Source organism: Parasteatoda tepidariorum, chromosome 11 (genome assembly GCF_982258835.1).
Source record: "Parasteatoda tepidariorum strain Cologne lab strain chromosome 11, Ptep-v5.0, whole genome shotgun sequence".
Taxonomy (NCBI): domain Eukaryota; kingdom Metazoa; phylum Arthropoda; class Arachnida; order Araneae; family Theridiidae; genus Parasteatoda; species Parasteatoda tepidariorum.
The window spans coordinates 90522308-90542107 of record NC_141765.1 but is presented as its reverse complement, the minus strand read 5'-3'; the positions used below and the strand labels follow the sequence as shown (position 1 = coordinate 90542107).

Below are 19800 nucleotides of genomic sequence, written 5' to 3'. Positions count from 1 at the left end.
GATGATAATGAGTATCGATACTAAATCATAAATACTAAAAATAATCGAAATTAAATATATATATTTAGAGCAAATAAGGAATAGTTTTTAATGTATAAAATTAAATGAGTTCATTTATACTAAAATAAGTTAAATGATATTTTGTCATTTCTTGAAACAAAAATTTTAATTAGTACTGAATGAGTAAAAAAATTAAAAAAAAACACACTCTTAATTACTAGAACTTTATAATAGTTCAGTCATTCTGCTGATCTTTTTCACATCTGCTTCGGTAATTGCACACGATGTTCAGGTGTGCAGGTTAAGTAATGAAGCAAAACAAAAATTCATTAATATCAGCTCAAGAGAGGTTGAGAATTTGGACTTGCCATCCAACGCTTGCAAAAGAACATCCTGCCAAAATTGTGTAGTGTCGTCGAGGTCTTTACTACTTCAACAGGACGAAACATTTAGATCTCCAACTCAATTCATGGATAGACCTACAACCAATAGAGGTAATATGTCCTCTTTCTATTGTTCAGAAACTGACATAAACAGAGGTGACGCAATGGACTTCCTTAGTGACTGGGCACAAAATTGTACTGGAACAGCTGAAATTTGTTCTGTATATCTTTGCAACAATAAAGCTTCTTGCAAATGTGATATAAAAAAGTCAAATACGAACTCCTTCATTTTGAAGCCAATCGCTGGGTTTCAAATACTATCATAATTTCTTTCGATATATGTTTATTTCGGAAACCTAACGCTGGGTGCATATCAGGACAACTTCTGGAATTTGAAAGTCCTCTCGGTACAACACAACCTAACATTAGCATTTTTCTGACTCCCTTGTTGGAAATCCATCAGAGGCTCATCTGACGCCAACCAGCCCTCAACTTGTTCCTATGGGTAGTTTGGAGGGTCAGATACAGGCCAACGTAAGCTTCACCAAAAGTTTCATATTTGATCCCGACATCACTAAGTGTGATTTCTTCGAAACAACCTTGAGATGTACAATGAAACCAGATAGCCGTACACTCGAAGGAATCAGCTCGAAGGAAAAAGTTGGTTTAATTGTAAATGCTAAAATGGTTTAATTATAACTAAAATATTATTTGTTTAAATTTAAGACGAGTAAATTTTCTTTATTTAATTTAATTACAATAACTATACGATACAGCTTAAAAGAGCCACATTAACGATTTTAAAAAAATTTCATGTTCAACATCTCAAAAATGATTTAGATTCAACTTGTGTCTTTGAAGACGTTTGTTCAAAACATTAGAAACTACAAAATTTTAAATTTTAGACATTAGTTTACCTAACAAATATTTTCAACATAACTAAATATTTTAAAACCCATGTATTACCTTAACTCATAGTTATACTGAGTACTTTAGATGAAAGATATATAAAAGAGAAGAAGTGCAGCTCCTTGAACTAATGTAACTAACAAGTTGAACTGCTCGGTGCGGTACGCTATACCAGAAAAACTTAGAAGGGCGAGTAACATACTCAGATATAGCAGAGCATCATATGTACTAAGATACAACTCATAAAAGACAAAGTAATAGTCAGTAGGTATGTCACCTGTGAACCGGTTGTTGGACAACTAAACACGCATGGTTAAGTACACTGTCTCCAGCCAATTTATTATTTCTTTCTATCTCAAAATATGTTAGCAGATTTAATCAAAATGGACCATATAAATGCAGTACGAAAAAAATATCTTAATTAACAGTACAGCACTGTTTATAAATAGAGAAAAAATGCAGAACAAACTATCAATAAATAAAAAGAGCAAACTTTTCATCTCCACCCCAAACCCAGTAGTGGTTGGGGGGGAGAGGAGAATGAAAACAAATTTCAAAAATCTCTGCAGGGCCCCAAAATGTTTTTTTTTTTTTTATACACAGGGACCACACTAAGCTCCGCAGCAGGGGGGGAGTTCTGGTTTACATTATCTCTATCGAAGGTAGCTTTCTTCCCCGATATATATTCTTTGTTTTAGTTAAGTGAGCACTGTGTCAGTGAAAAAAAACAAAACAAAAAAAAACAGGCAATAGAATAGAAGACTAAGAAAATACCTATATTGACATTCTTCTTATAGTACGAGATGGAACTAACTCAGTTATAGATGTAAAAATAGAAATTTTACGAAAACACGAAATTTAAAAAGCAAATAAAAATCATGATACATTATTGATCAAGTTTAATCAAACTATGAAAACTGTGTAATATAGGCATAAAATATATTTTTATTTTTACCTTAAAAACACACATTATGAATAAATATGCATAGAAATTTACATAAATTATAAACTTTTCAAAAAGTAACAGATACACATACATTTTTAGCTCTTTCATTTAAAATCATTTTGAAAAGGCTGATCTTTTAACAAAACCAGAAAGAGGAGGGGGGCCAAGAGGCTGCACAGGGGGTGTCGGTTCAGAATAATTTGCACTTTTAAAAGTAGAAGTCATATTAGATGAAGCAGAAGTAAGGTTAGAATAATTATCACCTTCAGCTGTAGGTACTACATTAGATGAAACATTAATATTTACATTACTGGTAGTGTCTGAAGGTAGTGAATGATCCTTATTCGGTAAGGCTGATGGATATAATGTATTCTCTAAAATCTCTCTAGGAAATGGATTATAAGTTTGAACAGGTGGCAAGCTTTCTGGACCACTTTCCGTTATAAAACTTTCACCGAGGGGAGAAACTTTAATTCCTTGAATAGCATATATTTCTTGCAAAATCATTAAAACAGTATCTTCTGAGTCCCTGTAAAATACAAATAAAGAAACCTTTTTAGATTAAATTAATTACTTATGAAATAATTCAATAAAACCTAATATTATTGGAAATAAAGCTTTTAAGCATGAAAGATTCTTAAGAGTATGAAATACCAAAACACACACATTTATTCTACAAAGCACAATGCCCATTTTCTTTTTACTAGTGATGAAGTTCATTTCTTGCAACTGATTCTATGTTTAGCATGTATAATCTTGTGAATAAGCGGGGTTCTATTATAAATATTTTTACTCTATAATCTCCATAAAATATACGATATATATTTCTTAACCGAGAATGAGTCCGAGAGCTGAAAATATTTAATGGAATATTTTAGGATAAGAAAGAATATAAAATTATTTTTCTGCTTTTAATATAACTTTTAAAATCATTTAAATTCTGTACAGTCAAATTAATGCCAAAGATCATTTCTCAAAAGTAAAAATTTATTGATTGATTTCATTTTAAACTTTTAGAACCTTTTAAAAAACATGTTCATAATATTATTAAAAAATAAAATTGCGAAATAAGGAAGATTAAGACAAATTTTTTTTAATATTCTTCTTTAATATTTAATTTAAATAACAGCACACATTTCCAACCTAAATATTATCTGATAAAATTTATTGACTAACAAAAAAAAAAAACTTTTGTTTTAAAAATTTTATGCAACCTCTGAAGATAATAAAATAATATGGCTTTAATGAGAAAAAAAGGTTTAAGGAGATAAAAATATTATAGAAATTGTAGATATTAACGTTTTTCCTTCCTACTAGGGGTAATTGTACCAGTCCCTCTCTTACTGTGCCACTGAATAAACTTTAAACATCACACACAAATCTCTTAAATAAATAAAGAAATAACACCATGATTTTTATTCTATGACCTACATAAATAGCAAGTTGTAAAGTGTTTATTAATGCTGAAATGTGGTTGATGCTCCAATCTTTTTGTAAGAAAGTATAGCATTGTCAGTAGAAACCTGCATATGTATGTAACTATTAAATTTATAAGGATACACACAAACTTTGTAATTTTTTTAAAGAAACAATACAGGAACCAATCATATTTTTCATGCTTGAAAAATTCCCTATCTCAGTCTGTTGTTGTTTTTTAAAATGAAAGCAAATTGCAAGATATTCAAATTAGGAATTATTTTTATTCCCATTAGATAATTGGGTATAAATTAAAATTGGCTTAATCCATATTTTACAGTTCATTAACTGAGGGAAAAAAAGAAGTATATACTAGTAAGAAAACAAAAACTGTTTTTAATTCTAATCCCGAACTTAGATCTACCAAAAGCATATGAAGATGTAATTACATAAATTTTAAATTTTGCAAAGATTTAATTAGGACACGTGGGACAACATTTTTAATGTTAACCATTTTGAATTGAGCAGAAAAACAATTTAAAACATTTTTCACTCCACTCAATTATAATAATCTCAGGGAAAAAAAATCAGGTAGAATTTTTCTTAAACTGTATTCTGAAATTGCAGTAGCTTATTTTATTATTCCCCAAGCAAATTTTCAGTTTATCAAGTGTATTTTCAATTAAATTCTGGAAAATATAAATTTGGAAAACATAATATTATTATAGTAATGTTTAATAGTTCCTTAATGATATAAATAAAGTAATAGTTTCTTTGAAGATTTCCGAAATTGTATGAACTTGCTAGAGGGCTCCATCCCCTGCTCACCTACACTTGCTATTCCTCAATAATTGCTACAGAATTATTTTTGTTTGCTTTGCAAGCAAATTTAATTTCAATTAAATATTTCAATTCAATTAAATTCATACATTGAAAATTCTGCTTTAATGGGAAAAATGTAAGATACTTATTTAAATAGAAAAAAAAAACATTACAAAGACAAGTATCTAAAAACATAGCATGGTGAGTGAACTATAACAAATGCTTTCATTAATAATTCTTCTAAAATTAGAAAATAGCAAGTAAGTAATATACATATTTTCAAGGTCAAAAACCTAATAATGAAATAATTCAAAGAATACAATTAGTATTTAAGAGCATACATTATGAATGAACTTTAACAAACGTTTTAAAGTTATAAAATTTTTTTATAGACCACATTTTTCAACGCCACTTTTTCAGAATCATTTTGCGCACCTATTATCTTAACTTTTGAACCTGATTTTGTAGGGCATCTAGATAGAGCCACAAATAATTGCCAATGGCCAAAATGAGTCTACTTTGATCGATAAAAATACCAACTTTACTAAAGGTTGGACCCTTTCATTTATCAATGGTCATAACAAATGCCAAGCAAACAGGAAACTGTGTTTGATGAAGGACAAAGGGAAATTCTTTACTGTTCTTAGTGTTGAATGTTACTCTTGAGATGCACAGCGTTCCCAGCTCTATCACCAGTCGTGATGGTACAAAATAAAACTAATCTAGTAATTTATTTTACAATTAGTCTTGTGCTATTACACAAACCATATGCTATGCACAAATTTCTCACTAACATCACAATTGCACCTTCTTTGAGGCACAGTTTATGCAGTGGTAGTCCAGTTACAGTTATTCTTGAAAGATACTCTGGTTGATATCTTAACAAAATTGCTTCATCATCAGGGTCCTCCCTGTCCAAAGATCTTGCTTAGTCAAAAGAATAACATTCAACTATCTCACCCAGCAATCTGTTCAGAACAGACATATTCAAATGATTTACCAGATTGTCAAGGGCAGCTAACAAAACACCTTCTCTAACTGCATCAGCATTAACTTGACAACCAAAAATGATTAAATCCTCACAGAGAGAAATTCACACAATCCAGCTCACCATTCCCAATAATCAATCTTCAAATGTTTGGGCTGTTGCTCACATGTTCCATGTAAGATTGAAATGATTAATAAAAAGACCACTATCCAAGAGATTTTACAGTACCACATATAATTTGATATTTCCCAGTACGTTTAAAAATAGGTAGAATTTATCTAATATCTACTCCAATTAAAACACATTTTCCAACAAATGGAAGATCAGATTTCCGCAATCTCAGTGAGTGAACTTTATCAGGCTTAAAGTAACAGAAGGGTCTCATGAAAGCCAAATAATGAAATGTGTTTCAACTATACTTTTCATTGTTTTCTATCTAAATAGAGAGGAACCAGTTGCTCAGCAACAGGCATTTTAATGGGTAGCCTGAAAACCCTATGAGCAGTTCAAATAGTATAGTTCTATCCCTGTCTAAGCAACACATAATATGTTCTTGTCTCTAAGCTGCTGCTGATGGTATAAGCATTCGTAAAGAGAAGTCTTTCCGGTCCCTCCAGGTACGTCAATGAAAAAAATTTTTTTTTGAGAGTCAGGAAAATTGAGCCAAGACACAATAATGCACATTGTTGTTCATATTTTGAGCTATTGATTATTGTTCATTTGGAGAAAAGTTGGCATTTCAACTTGGAATGAAAGAAGGCCAAAATCAGTTAGGTTCTTGTAAGCATGAATGTTTATCTGTCCCCTCACACATTTTGGGTAAAAAAATTATCCCAGAAATATTTACCATTAACATGAGTACATGTCAATAAAAGATGTGGAAAACATATTCACAATTGCTTAGACATCCTGAAATGACAAACTTCATCTAAACTTTTCTCAACTTTATAATTTTTTCCGCATATATCCGTTACGTTAGCATATGAAAATTTCTTTCACGCACACAACCGTAGAAATAACATGGAGTAGCTTGTCCATGTGGCCCATGAAGCATGTGCTTCATGACTTTTCCATGCCAATTAAAAAAAATTGCTTAGTGTGGAATCTCAGTACGGAAGAATTTATCACCAGACTCTGATGTAAGTAGTTTGTCTCAAGGATTTCAGATGAAGACAGTGAGCATGGAGTAAACCTCTCTTTTGAAATTCAATATTATGCGTATATATCCCATTATTTTACCAAAACAACACTCCAGAAAAATGTCCTTCATAAATGCGTCAAGGAGCGTTCACCTACCAATGAGGTGAACCAGGTTCGAATCCCAGCGATGGCTGGTCAATATGAATTCCGCGTCCGGCTTGCAACGACCATAGTGCTGATGTAAAATATCTTCAATGGTAGATGGATCATGGGTTAGAGTCCCTTTGCTGTCAGGCTAACCATGGAAGGTTTTCCTCTCCATGTAATACAAATGCAGGTTAGTTCCATCAAAAAGTCACCCACGAAGGCAAATTTCTCCCAATACTTAATCCAGGAGTTCCCTTGTCTTCTAGATTGGGTTCAAAATTACAACACTATAGAGTTGAACATTGATAGTCGTAAGACCAAAGAATTGGGTAGACTGTCAGACGGTTATAAAATAAAATATTAATGTGTCAATTCGGAGAACAAAAGCATGAACAACTATAGGGGGAATGTCACTGGCAATATAGCCTCAGGGAAGTGTCGTAAGAAACAACTGTAGTTCAGCCCATTGAGAATTGGCAGTTAATTTTATAAATAAATCTGGGTGTCCATTTTCTTAGGATAAAGCCATGGCATCTTGAAAATATTTGCATTGAGCAAGGACTTTCTTCAAGTGTTAATTGTAGTACCATAACTTTACCATGTCTTATATAATCAGATGTGTTCGCAGCACTACACTCGATGTGATCAATTAATCCTTGTACACTTTCTTGGCGAAACTGGTCCTGATGTGCGCAAACATAATGTAGATGATTTCACTCATTTATTATATACCCATGAATTACATATTGCTGTGATAATCTACCTGCTATAGTAAAGATGTTAAAATCATGGGTGACACGCAACTGCAATCCAAATGCTGCACTACTGTTATTTTTTGGGAAGAAGAAACATTGTTATGCATATTTACAGAATAGCTAGGATTCCCTGACGGAAAGAGTAGTGGGAAAACCATAGGATGTAATAATTTGTATAATTTTTGACACTCATGGTGATGCTTGGGACACATAATAAAATCTACTGAAGATGGAATACAACCATCACTGCCAGTTTTACTGCAGCTAATTCAGCAGTTACACTTTCAGTTGGTAAGTTATTATATGACTGGATATTTTGACAAAAATGTAATGCATCAGAAGTATTACCTAACAGTATTTCTTTTAGTGCTTTAGGATAACGAGGAGATGGATTAGGCTTAATTTTACCCTGATGACAATAATTATGTTTCACTTTGCAATGTTCATTTTGAAATGATAAAGCATCACAGTGATTACATTTCACTGTCGTGCCACCAATTAAGAATGGTGGGCAATCGTCACTATGACATTAACCAAGATACTAACACTCGTTTAATTCCGTATGGTGATTTATCCGAGATGTTAGAGTTCTTCTACGGCGATCAGTAATAAGTTGCCTGCGCTGCTCAGTACTTGCATTATTTGTTTAACTTCACCGTGAAACAGTATTTTTAGCTTCCCTGCCCCTATCATTGATGCATTGTCTGTTACCTTCATAATATCTTCTGTTTTTCACATAAATTCTTCTATGTCCATACGCAGTAACACCGCAGCGACTGTGCTGAGTATGATTGTCATTTTTCACTAAAGAGGACAATAAATAACAAAGTGAAAAATAATAACAAAATGAATAATTATAACTTCAACAAAACAATCAAAATTCAATAAATAATAAGATAATATAGCTGGATTAAGATGTGTTTTGCATGTAAACAAAGATCTGAAAAGGATAGAGTGTAGTCAAGTTGTAGTCACAAAATGCGAAATCAAATTAAAAACGATATTATTGGTTGAATTCAGTCGTTGGATACACATAAATATCTGATTAGTTGTTTGGGGTATTGATCAAGTGATACACTTTTTTCTCATTGGCTAAAAACCTTCAAAACAGTTTGACCACAATACGAGTCAACTATTTTTTTATGATACATAAAGAAATATATATAAATACATATATTACAAACCAATATGTTGCATGACTAGTAAGAGCCCACACATAGTCATTAAGAGCTTCTAGAGGTTTTTCCTGGAGAACATAATCTATTCTTCTTCCACCATTTAAATTTCCAATTGGTGAAACATGAGAAGTGCTTTCTACAAGAAGAAGTTTTTATCTTAGAAATAATCTGTAATCAATCAAATATGTTTGACATAAATCAAAAAGTTAAAGAAATGCAAACACAAAGATGAGGTTGAAGGGATTTGTTCTTGGCTTTTATCTGTTGATAAGATGGATTCAGTAATTAAATGTAGAGATAGGTGGCACAAGAGTTCACTAAAATGAAGAGGGGATAAATCTAAGCTATGCTCACATAAAAACCTTTAAAAGGGGGGTTGTAAGTTTACGCCCTGAGCGTAAGGTCGAGCAGTTTACAGTAGAACAGTTTAACAGTAAACAAGAAGGTTAAGATCAGGACAGAAGCTGCACACCCTTGGTCCTAACGTAAGTTGATCTAAGTGGTCACCCTACAGCTTACTGACCATAACCACTGAAGATTGACTTTGGTGTTCTACCGAGGATCATGACTTTACAATCAGTCCACTGTGGGACTTGGAAAATTTTGAATCACACTTTTGATGAACTGAATTTGCACACATTCTATTGTAAATCTAAGTTGCGTTTAAATTGCTTTTCCAGCGGTTATTGGGTGGGAGTTCCGCATGGTTTTAAAAATCCCCAATAATTTTAACATGCTACTGCGATACACAAATTTTAGTAATCACCTTTTGACTTCCTTTACTTTCATTGATTTCATCACAAATGCAAGTGACATTTCGAAAGTTCTTTTAATGGTTACACTTACCAATTTCTATGCAGTTTTTAAAATCCTGATACATTTAATATAATATTCTGACCCTTGAGTTATGATATATTCATTTAATTAATTACTTATTAATATGCTTTACTTCTGCTAATTTCATTGTAAATCCCAGGCCATTGTGGCTGTTTTTACCACATACTTCCACATAGTTTTGAAAATCTCGATATATTAAATACTAAAACTATTTTATATTCTTAAAACCCCATATAATTCAAAATATAGAAATAATATCTGAAGTATAGTACCAAATAAATATTGAATCTTAATTTGTACTATAATGGCATCAGTTTTTTCCTTTTTTAATGAATTTAAAGTACTACAGTATAACAATTAAAACTATAATATAATAATTAAAAGTAATATTAATTTTCTACTAATGTATTACTAAGTTTGCTGATAAAAAATTAGTGATTAGGGCAAAAATGTTTACATATAAGTTACCAATTTGCCATCAGTAAATATCAGTAAAGGGAAATAAAAAGACATTAAAATATTATTAATCTTGCGTCTGATATCACTAATCTGAAATAATTGCAGATTAATTATTTAATATAGGCAAAACTGTTAAGAGTGTGACAGACCTTCATGTTTGGAAAATAAGCAAATTCATGAATTGGGTTAAATTAAAAAATCTCAATAGTTGCTTTAACAGGGTTCCCACTCTTTTAACAAAGCAAAAATTAACGACCTTAAAAATAGTATGATTGTTTATCATTGAATATACATATACCACCAGTAGGACGGGGCGATATTAGAAATAATGCATCGTCAGTTTTGCATCGCGATATAACGATGTATCGCGAGATAGTATTTTTGAATTTCATTTACTGCACAGAAAGTCCGAATTCTATCAAAACTTCATACTCAGATTGATTTAAATCAATTTATAAATTTGAAGATAGATATGTTTTGCTTAAGACAGATATTAAATAAATTGACTACAATGTACAAATCTTACTTAAAATATTTATTGAAATGGTTGTTTAGAAATTCATAATACGCGTAAAACAAAGTGTTAAAAACTTTTTTTAAAGCGCTTTTTACAAATTAATATTTTCTTGTACTATTATGCATAAATAATTACATAATTATTAAGTTCGATTGTAATGTTCAATTTCTAAATGAAACGTTAAAAATTATTTGTATGTATAAAACAAAGTTCTAAAGAAATTTTAGAAAAAAAAAAAGTTTTTAAAACACTATTTTTTATTATTATCATTTCAGTTATTATATTTCTATCATAGTCCATTTACGTCACACTAGAGCTGCACAATGGGTTATTGGCGACGGTCTAGGAAACATCCCTGAGGATGATCCGAAGACACGCCATCACAATTTTGATCCTCTGCAGATGGGATGGCACCCCTGCTTCGGTAGCTCGACGACCTGCATGCGAAGTTGAGCACTTTACGGTAGAACAGTTTAACGAGGACCAATACCGCACACCCTCGGTCCCTACGCAGACTGATCCAAGTGGTCACCCACCCGCACACTGACCGTAGCCAGCGATGCTTGACTTCGGTGATCTGCTGGGAACCGTATCTTAACGATCAGTCCACTGCGGGACAACAACAAAAAAAAAAGGGATTTTTACTGATATAAATATTTGAAATTTACATTTTATTAAGAATCCAAATCCGATTTTATAAATTGTCGCATTAAAAGATATTGAAAGTGACGGATAGTACCATCATATGTTGCAATTTCAGGAATTTCTTGTGACACCATTGAATTAACTTCTTGTTCCAAAATAGCTTGTGGAAAAGGTTGAAGTCCAGTAAGTTCATTAAAAGAATGCCATGTCTTATGAAGTGTATCCATGACTTTCTGACGTAATTCATTTGCAAACTTAGTAACATTTTCTTTTATTTCTGAAAAAATAAGTGAATAATTTAAAAAATGAAATATATTAATTTTTTATGGGTTTAAGAAAACAAAAAACTTTTATTAAAAGAAATCTGACAATTAAGTGAAATATTCTTACTAAGTGGAGTAAGAGTTGTAAAATAAAGCAATATAATACTGCCGTGTCCTGAATCCTAGTTTCTAATATTAGAGGTAATATTATATAAGATTAAATAGTATCTGATCCAACATTCAGACTTTCAAAATTATTATCTATTTCATTATTATTGGCCCAGCGCCACTTTCTGTGAACGGGTATTCCATATTATTAATAAAAAAATTTTATAAAGAAAAGAAATTAAATATTACTTAAAATATCATTTTTGGTCAATGCAATTTTATGCCAGAAAACGCAAGAAAATATTAGTGAAAGTAAATTCGGCATGCAAACGATAAAAAAACTGGTAAACTTTTTTAAATATTGAGTTTAACTTCTTAATGATTGTTTGCATCACCATATTGTTCGTGGTTGGCAGTTAAAATGAATTGCTTCAACTTCAAAGGCATTTATAATTTTAGTTTTTTTTTTTGCAAACTTTATAAATTTCAATGATATATACATAAAACATTAAAGTAGTATTAGAGATAGCGTTTTTCCTTTAGTTAAAAATCAGCTAGAAAAGTAGTATCATTTCTAGTAATATCACTTCAAAGAATGATTATTTAGAAACAGTCAGTGTACTTAATAATCTGGACCATTTAATTAAAACATTCAAGAAGTAATTTAAAGATTGTGTATCTAATATAGTCAGTAAATATTACGATTGTGCTCATTATTCACAATGAGTAGGTTGTACATAGTGGTTGACTTCTCTGTTAAAATGTATTGTCTAACTTTAAATAATAAGTTTCGTAGTTAGTTAAGAATATGCTCGTAAAAGCAATTTTTTACTTAGCTATTATCATCCAACACAATTTCTCTGCAACAATGATGAAGATAAAAAAAAAATTTCAGTAAACAAGTTTGCCATGTTAAAATAATAATTAATTACTCTGCTATTTTTCATTTAAAACCATTACATTTTAGTATGTTTGAAATTTTATTCATAAGACGAACACTATTGTTACTTGATTAAAATTTTCTATTCAAAATATTGTAAAATAATGAGTTAAACATTGTAGACTGATTTGCATTGTTTTGATACATCATGATTTATATTGATTCGCAAATGATAGCAAATGTTTGATTAAAAAACAATATGGTCCATTCAAAGTGTGTTTGCGTTGAGAGAAGAGCAGTGATGAAAAGGAGTTAAAATTTTTATTCAGGAAGCTTAAAAAAATTTAAACATTTCTTGTTGGCTCAATGAGTTTATGCAATGTACAAAAATATTTTGATACTTAAGTGTCATAATGCTTTATCTTAAAAAAAATAAAATAAATAAAAGGTATTGAATTTGAGATATTTTTATATCAATATATTCTTGAATGTTCACTTCTTATAAAAAGAGCTTAAGGGTTTTGTACTAGAATCTTTTTTTTTTTTTAAGGAAAGAATAAATTTTTTACATGAGAGCAGTTATAAATGAAATGTTTTTCGATTCTCGTGTGGCAATACCGAGATTTTTTGGTGCACGTACGGATACCGAAATCTAATTAATCGAATTTTACTACAAAGGATATCAAAATTTCCTAAAGACATTTCCAAATTAAATAATGAAAGTTTAAAACAAATATTCCATGCTTAATAGTTTTAAATTCAGTGTTTTCAATGCAAAGTTTAATGTTTATTCTTGTATAATTTTAGCTTTGTCTGCTGGATTAAACAGCTAATCTACCAGAAAGGAAAAATTCAATTTTGAGATTGGCTGCAGGACACTGCAAATGGAAAATGACAAACTCTGGCAAAATAACCGGAGGGTGAAGTTTGGTCCTGACAGAAAACAAAACAACTGTTGTGTATATGCTGCAAGGTGCACTTTAAATCTGTTGGGGCTAAAAGTCCACTTATTTGTTGTTATGTATGTAGAAGTTTGAAGAAAGGAGCATACCTGTGTGATTCAGCTTTACTGTGTGTGTTTATATCATATACACGTTATTAATTATTGCTGATTTTAATAAAATATTTCAAAAAAGCATTTAAAGATTCCCTGGTTTATCGCTCAGAAATATAGTTGCAAGTAAACAAAAACTAACAATTGAAAGAATAAAACTGCTATAAATGGCTATAAAGACTAGGATATTTTTTTTACTTAATAATCATAAAATAAAAGCTGTTATGTTTTTATAGATTCAACTGTTGCTTTTTATAATAAAGAATAAAAATTATTTAATAACAAATATGTTATTAACTTGCATTTTACCGAAAGATTAACGATACATTTATATTAAACAATGATGGGAAGAATATATTGCTTTTATAATTCAGTGAAGTTTATTTTTATATTTTGCTTAGTTTTAAAATAAATAATTATGTCGTGAAATAATGTTTGTCATGATTTTTTTTTTTTTTTTGATTCTTAACTACTGCAGTGTGTAATTTATACTGCAACCTTGTAATAAATCCTCAGAATTTTAGAAAATGGGGGTTGACAGATATATGCTCATTAATAAAACTTAATAAGATATAATATTGGAAAATTTTTTATAGTAATGTTTAAGTATTATGAAAACAGATACATTTGAAATTTGGTTGAGGAGGAGGATCGAGAGTAGCTACACATCCTCCTAAAGCATCCCAAACATGCTTAATAGGATTAAAGTCCAATGATCTAGATGGACATTCCATGCACTAAATTGTTTGATCTGAGCACTGTTGCGTTATCATACACAAGCATAAGGGTGTCATATCTACATATGTGAGCTTCACGGCTCCCAGTGGAAAGACATGCAAGTTCGTGCACCCACTCAACGAAATACTACCCTACACACAGACACAACCTTAATGGTCTGCATCTTTTTCCTGGATTTTTGACATTGGGTACCATGTTCTTCCCAAACAAACAACTCCTACTATTGCTTTAGAGGCTAAATATGGACTTATCTGTGAAGAGAACATTTCTCCATTGGACAGCCGCCCAGTGAACATGTTCTCATGCCCACCTCAAATGTTCTCTTCCATGGCGTGAGATGAGTGGCACGCAAATGGCTATTCGCCTAACAAACAAATCACATTGGTGAAGCCTTCTATGCACAGTAGACATTAACACCAATCTTCCAGTGTCTGCACTAAGAGAGGATGAGTTATTAGCGCTCTTTGTAGCATTTGATCGTCCTTATCTGAACCTTCTGGATGCTGAACCTATGGTTAGAAATTGTTGCTCAGGTCTATGAACCACAAAAGGACTCACATTTAGCTTTCTGGCCAATTTAATTTGACTTTACTCTGCCTCTAGTCTTCTTATAGATCTCCATCGCCGTGATTTTGATAAATGATGCCTGGAGGTCATTGTTACAAATTGGCTATCTCCAATTTCTAATTCTTGAAACACATTTGAAATTTGTAGGTCTGCGATCATACACACAATTTTATGCTCATTGCAGATAACATCACTCTATTGCAGCACCACTAATTTGTATATTACTGTTTTACTAGAAACTCTTATTTGTCAAAATTTTTGAATTTCATTGAGAACAGTTTATTTTTGCAAGAGTTATAGCTATTTTTGTAATTTTTCCTTAATTTATGATCAGTGTAGATATGTTATGTTCATAACACATTTACATGCTCAATTTTTTAAGAAATTACATGCTTTTGACTTGTTAAAAAATTGCATGCTTTAAAATTGTTCATGGCATTTAATGGTAAAAAGACCAGAAAAGATTTTAAAACATATTGCTGCATTTTAACAAAAAATTTACTTTTGCTTAATATTTGTTATGGACATAACAAAAATTTGCCAATTGAAATTCTAAAATTACCAAATTTATTTCTTTTAAGAATTAATTTTTCTGGACATAACTGTAGTATAATGTTACCAAACATAATCAAAATAGGTTAAACAAGGAAAATATTTTATTAAATATTAAAAGATTACTTAAATGAGATCTTTATTCCACATAATTCTTGAAGAAATGAAAAATTCTGAGTTCTTAGTCAAAAACGGAGGTATTAATTAAATGCTAATAAAAATGAAGTTGTACAACATTAAAATAAAATTTTTTAGCTTTAAAATTACATAAAATATGTTGAGTTTTCTAAAGTTTGAAATTTCGGTATACTTTTAATAGAATTGCCCAGAAGCTATTCTATAACTTAAATGAAACTCTGGTTTAATCCTGAAGGCTTATATTATCAAAAATAAGTTTGAATCCACTATTTCTTAGTCAGCAAGATATTTTATTTTCCGCCAGTTTGTCACATACTTAAAAGAATCAGATTACTTAATTTTCACTGTGTAGATAGTAAGTATAAAATTATATATTTTGGGAATATTGCTGGAATATGTGTGATGCTCACTCTTATTTTAAGATACTGTTGTATGTATAATTTTATTTATTGTCGACCTTATCATATACTCACAAAATTATCAATATTTAAAACTAATAACAGTGTTTAAAAAAGTTAAAATTTTCCAATAAACACCTAATTAGTTATTTGTTAGTTTATTTATATTTAAAGTAAAAAATTTGATGAGAACATTCACATCATCACAATCTAAAATCAACCACACTTTATCAAAGACAAGATTTCATTTTTAAAAAAAAGCAATTCTACAGCTTCTATTGGTAAGATCTTACGAAGAAACTAGATGGATAACTTTCATAATGGGGTCTATTCTTAACATATTTTAATGATAATTAACAAAAATATGCCAATAAGATAAAAAAATAGAAAATATTTAGAATTTAAGATAGACAAGAACATAAAATAGACAAGATTCAAATGAATTTTTTAGCACCATCTATAAAATAATTTAATGTAGTTAGAAAAAAAATATCTCTATAAAAAAAAATTATTTCAACTATTATAAATCTTATCTCAAACTATACCCAAATGCATCCGTTTCCGTCCTTTATGGTGAGGTATCAGAGCAGGCTTCTCCTTGAAACCATGATCAATCATTGGTTCAATTCGAAATGCCTATTTAAATTAAGATAATTAATTAAAAAACAAATATTTTACAGAACATAGATAGAAAATAGTAAAATACTTACTACAGGATCATACTTTAAAAGGTAAGTTACATGAAAAAGAAAAAAATTAACAATTAATGCAGGAAAGAGCTATTTCTATTTAGTTACATAAAAATTTTCATCATAAAAACAAGCAACTTATTTTTTGATGTTTCTATCATTTAATAAAATAATTTATAAAAAAAATCAACAACTGTTTAAACTATGTCAAATGAAAGTACAACACAAGTAAAGTTATTAGTTAGTACATATGATTGATTTGATGAAATGATTTGAGAAAGGAAAAATAGACACAAAAAAAGTAAAAAAGAATCTCAAGATTGCAAAAACATATTCAATCCTATATTTTAAAATATATTTTTTAATAAATTTAATTTAAAGTAAATCAAGTGCTATTTTAAAAGGAAATTAATTCAAAAAAGTACAAATCGTACTTATATGCAAAATTCAGGATAATATTTTTCACTTAAAAGAGCAATTAAAACTCACTTAAAAGAAATAAAAATATAACCTTAAGGACAAAAGTCAATGTTTTTTTACTTTTTGTATGAAATAAGATATACAGGGTGTTTTAGGATAGCAATTAAATGAAATGAGGAAGGTAGATAAGATTGAAGATTTAGAATTGCATAGCAACGCATAACCGGAAACGCTATCGTATAATTCTAGGGGGTATTTTTTATTAATATATGAACTACCTGTTCATGCAACTTTGAACTGTCATCTTTATATAACAATATTATTTTAATTTAGATAACAGGAGGAACCTTTAATAACATTTGGTCGTGTAAATTTTGAAACAGTCTTTCTATAAATCCAATAACAAAGAATGTTTGGATCACTAGATTTAAAAAAATTAAGTTTTTTTCAAAAACAGCAATAATATAATTTAAAAATAAGTAGAAGCTTTACTGATATTTGATGAAAGAAATAGCTGCATTTGTTCTTCCCTGTTAAAAGTTGATTGCTGTTCAGAAGAATTTGTTGTAGAATTACCTACTTTTAATTTCTTTGCAGGTTTTTTTACTTCTGATTTGTTATTCAGAAGTTTTTGAAGAACTATTTAAACAACTACCTAAATTCAAATATTTTTGCAGGTTTTTCTATTTCTGAAAGTTTTTCCTTCTTAGAAAATTGATCATTCTGCACTTTGTCATTTGCTGATTTTTTAAAGATATGCAATAGTCATAAGAACCATTGCTTTTGCCCTTACAATTTATTTGATCCTTATAAAAACCACAAGGAAGATCCCATTGCTCTAGGAGTCTCTTTAAGCATCTCCTTAAAGTGTGCCATCTTATGCAACTATGTTTCAAAATTTACTGTGTATCAACATTAGTTGCCATCATGCAAGTTGTGTTTACAAGTGACCCCAATGTTTCCTTCCTTCTAAACATGTGATTAAATAAGAAATTTTATAAATTAATAGCTAGATAAATTTAACCCATTTTCAAAAGGTTCAGCAAAATTTCAAGCATCTGTAAAAAAGTAAGTAGTAGAAGATCTATATAACACAATTCCATAAACAACAATTCTCCGTAAACAATAATAACTTTACAATCTCTAAAACACACCAAAATAAATAAATTTGTTGATTTTTTTTTCAAATACTCTTGATAATTTAAATTTTTTTCCTGAATGCAATAAGTATTTTTGTGTTTTGAAGCATTTTTAATTAAAAATTATTTAAAAGCATTAATATTTATCTGCTCCAGACACAGATTACCATGTTTAATATACAAGTTTAACGATATGCGAAATGATCTATGTAATACCAAATCTTATTATTGCAAAGTCTCACATTTCAAGGTCTGTATTGTAAAGACTTTCTACAATACTAAGACAATAAAAAATTTAAATTGCTACCTTACCAGTAAAGATAAAAAAAACAAAAACAAAATTAAAATTTTAATTAAATTTACCGGATGAAATATGTGAAAAAATGCAGGGCAAGTTGGGAAGCTAAACTTTTCACTGATTGTGTCAAAACCTCGAATAGCTAAAAACATTGAAATTGGTGATCCCATGGCAAAAAAGGCAGCAGGGTGAAAATGTAACCTGTAATGATATTATTTGTAAAGAATGAATTCATAAAAAAGTTCAGTTAATAAAATGAAAACCAAAAATATTAAATGTATTTCCTTAAAAAGTTTTATACCTTTCGAATTTCAAAACAAAAATGTGTAGTTCTTTGTCTAAATAGACTTCTTTTAGCCACAAATATAAAGTTTACAGATCTTTAAAGAAATGCAATAAAAATCATAATAAAAAAGTTAAAACCTAGAAATAGTAACGGTATAATTTGTTTCAGAGATGTAAAAATAGATAAAAATGTGCAACAATGTAAGTATGTGAGTAAAGAATCCTATTTACACGTACTTTTGTGACATTTCAGACTGAGCAATGGGTTCAAGATTTTAGACATTAAACACTCCAGAAACAATTAAGAATAATACATAGAAAAATCTTGTGGGTGAACCTAATAACAGTCTGGCAGAAAAAAAAATCAGATATTTTAATCCTCTATTGCCCAAGTGCAAATTATGATATTAAAAGCTGAAGAGTGAAATCCCGCAATTTGATTAGTGTTGAATTCTGTGACAATGCCGGGTTTTGGGGTAAAATTGCATCTCTACTTGACTTTTTTTTTTTAAAAAAATCTCATTTTCTCTGACAATACCTAGAGAGAACAAACTCATCATTTTACTTTCAGATGATTTTGTAGTTCGGTTTCCCAATTTACATTCAAGATGGTAAATTTAACAGGATCTGATTTAAGAAAAAGAATCTTATTTATTATTTTTTAAAACATGTTCTTATAAAGAGTGGTATAACTTTGTTGCGTTTTTAATTGAATGTTACCAATGTTTTTCTTATTTAATCTGCTTGTTTAAATAATGCTTTAAAAAAATTAACTACTCAATTTGGATTCAAACAGATGTTTTATAACTCTCTTCAAAATTACTTAATTTATATCAGTAATAAAAATGTATTTGTTTTATTTCAAAACTATGAATTTTAGTAATAGTTCAGGCAAAACTTGATGGTTTTTTAATTTTTCCCCCACTGGAACAGTCAAGTGTGTTTTGAGCTATAATTTACTGAATTCTGATTACTTTTTAAATGATAAAATTCAGCTTGACTATATTTCTGCTTCATTACTGAATAAAAAATAGCCATATTTTGATCATTTTTACTTCTTCTTAATCAAGTGTAGGGATATATTTTTATTTTTACTTCTCTTTCAGCTTCTGTTCACTGATATACATGT

General features: G+C 29.8%; 1 protein-coding gene across 4 annotated transcripts in view; it reads right to left on the bottom strand.

Annotated features, from left to right (window-relative positions):
* Positions 1-2219: 2219 nt before the first annotated feature.
* PAPLA1 (Phosphatidic Acid Phospholipase A1) overlaps positions 2220-19800 on the bottom strand; it is a 52817-nt gene continuing 35236 nt past the window's right edge. For 3 of the 4 annotated variants that reach the window (XM_016068034.4, XM_087155010.1, XM_043051591.3), the window contains 6 exons: positions 18452-18587; positions 16551-16562; positions 16386-16476; positions 11237-11419; positions 8691-8820; positions 2220-2767 (listed from right to left, as the gene is read on the bottom strand). In XM_016068034.4, the coding sequence (XP_015923520.2) occupies positions 2353-2767; positions 8691-8820; positions 11237-11419; positions 16386-16476; positions 16551-16562; positions 18452-18587 (967 nt within the window). In that variant the 3' untranslated portion in view covers positions 2220-2352. The remainder of the gene's footprint in view (positions 2768-8690; positions 8821-11236; positions 11420-16385; positions 16477-16550; positions 16563-18451; positions 18588-19800) is intronic. The other variant, XM_087155009.1, reaches the window with a different exon arrangement.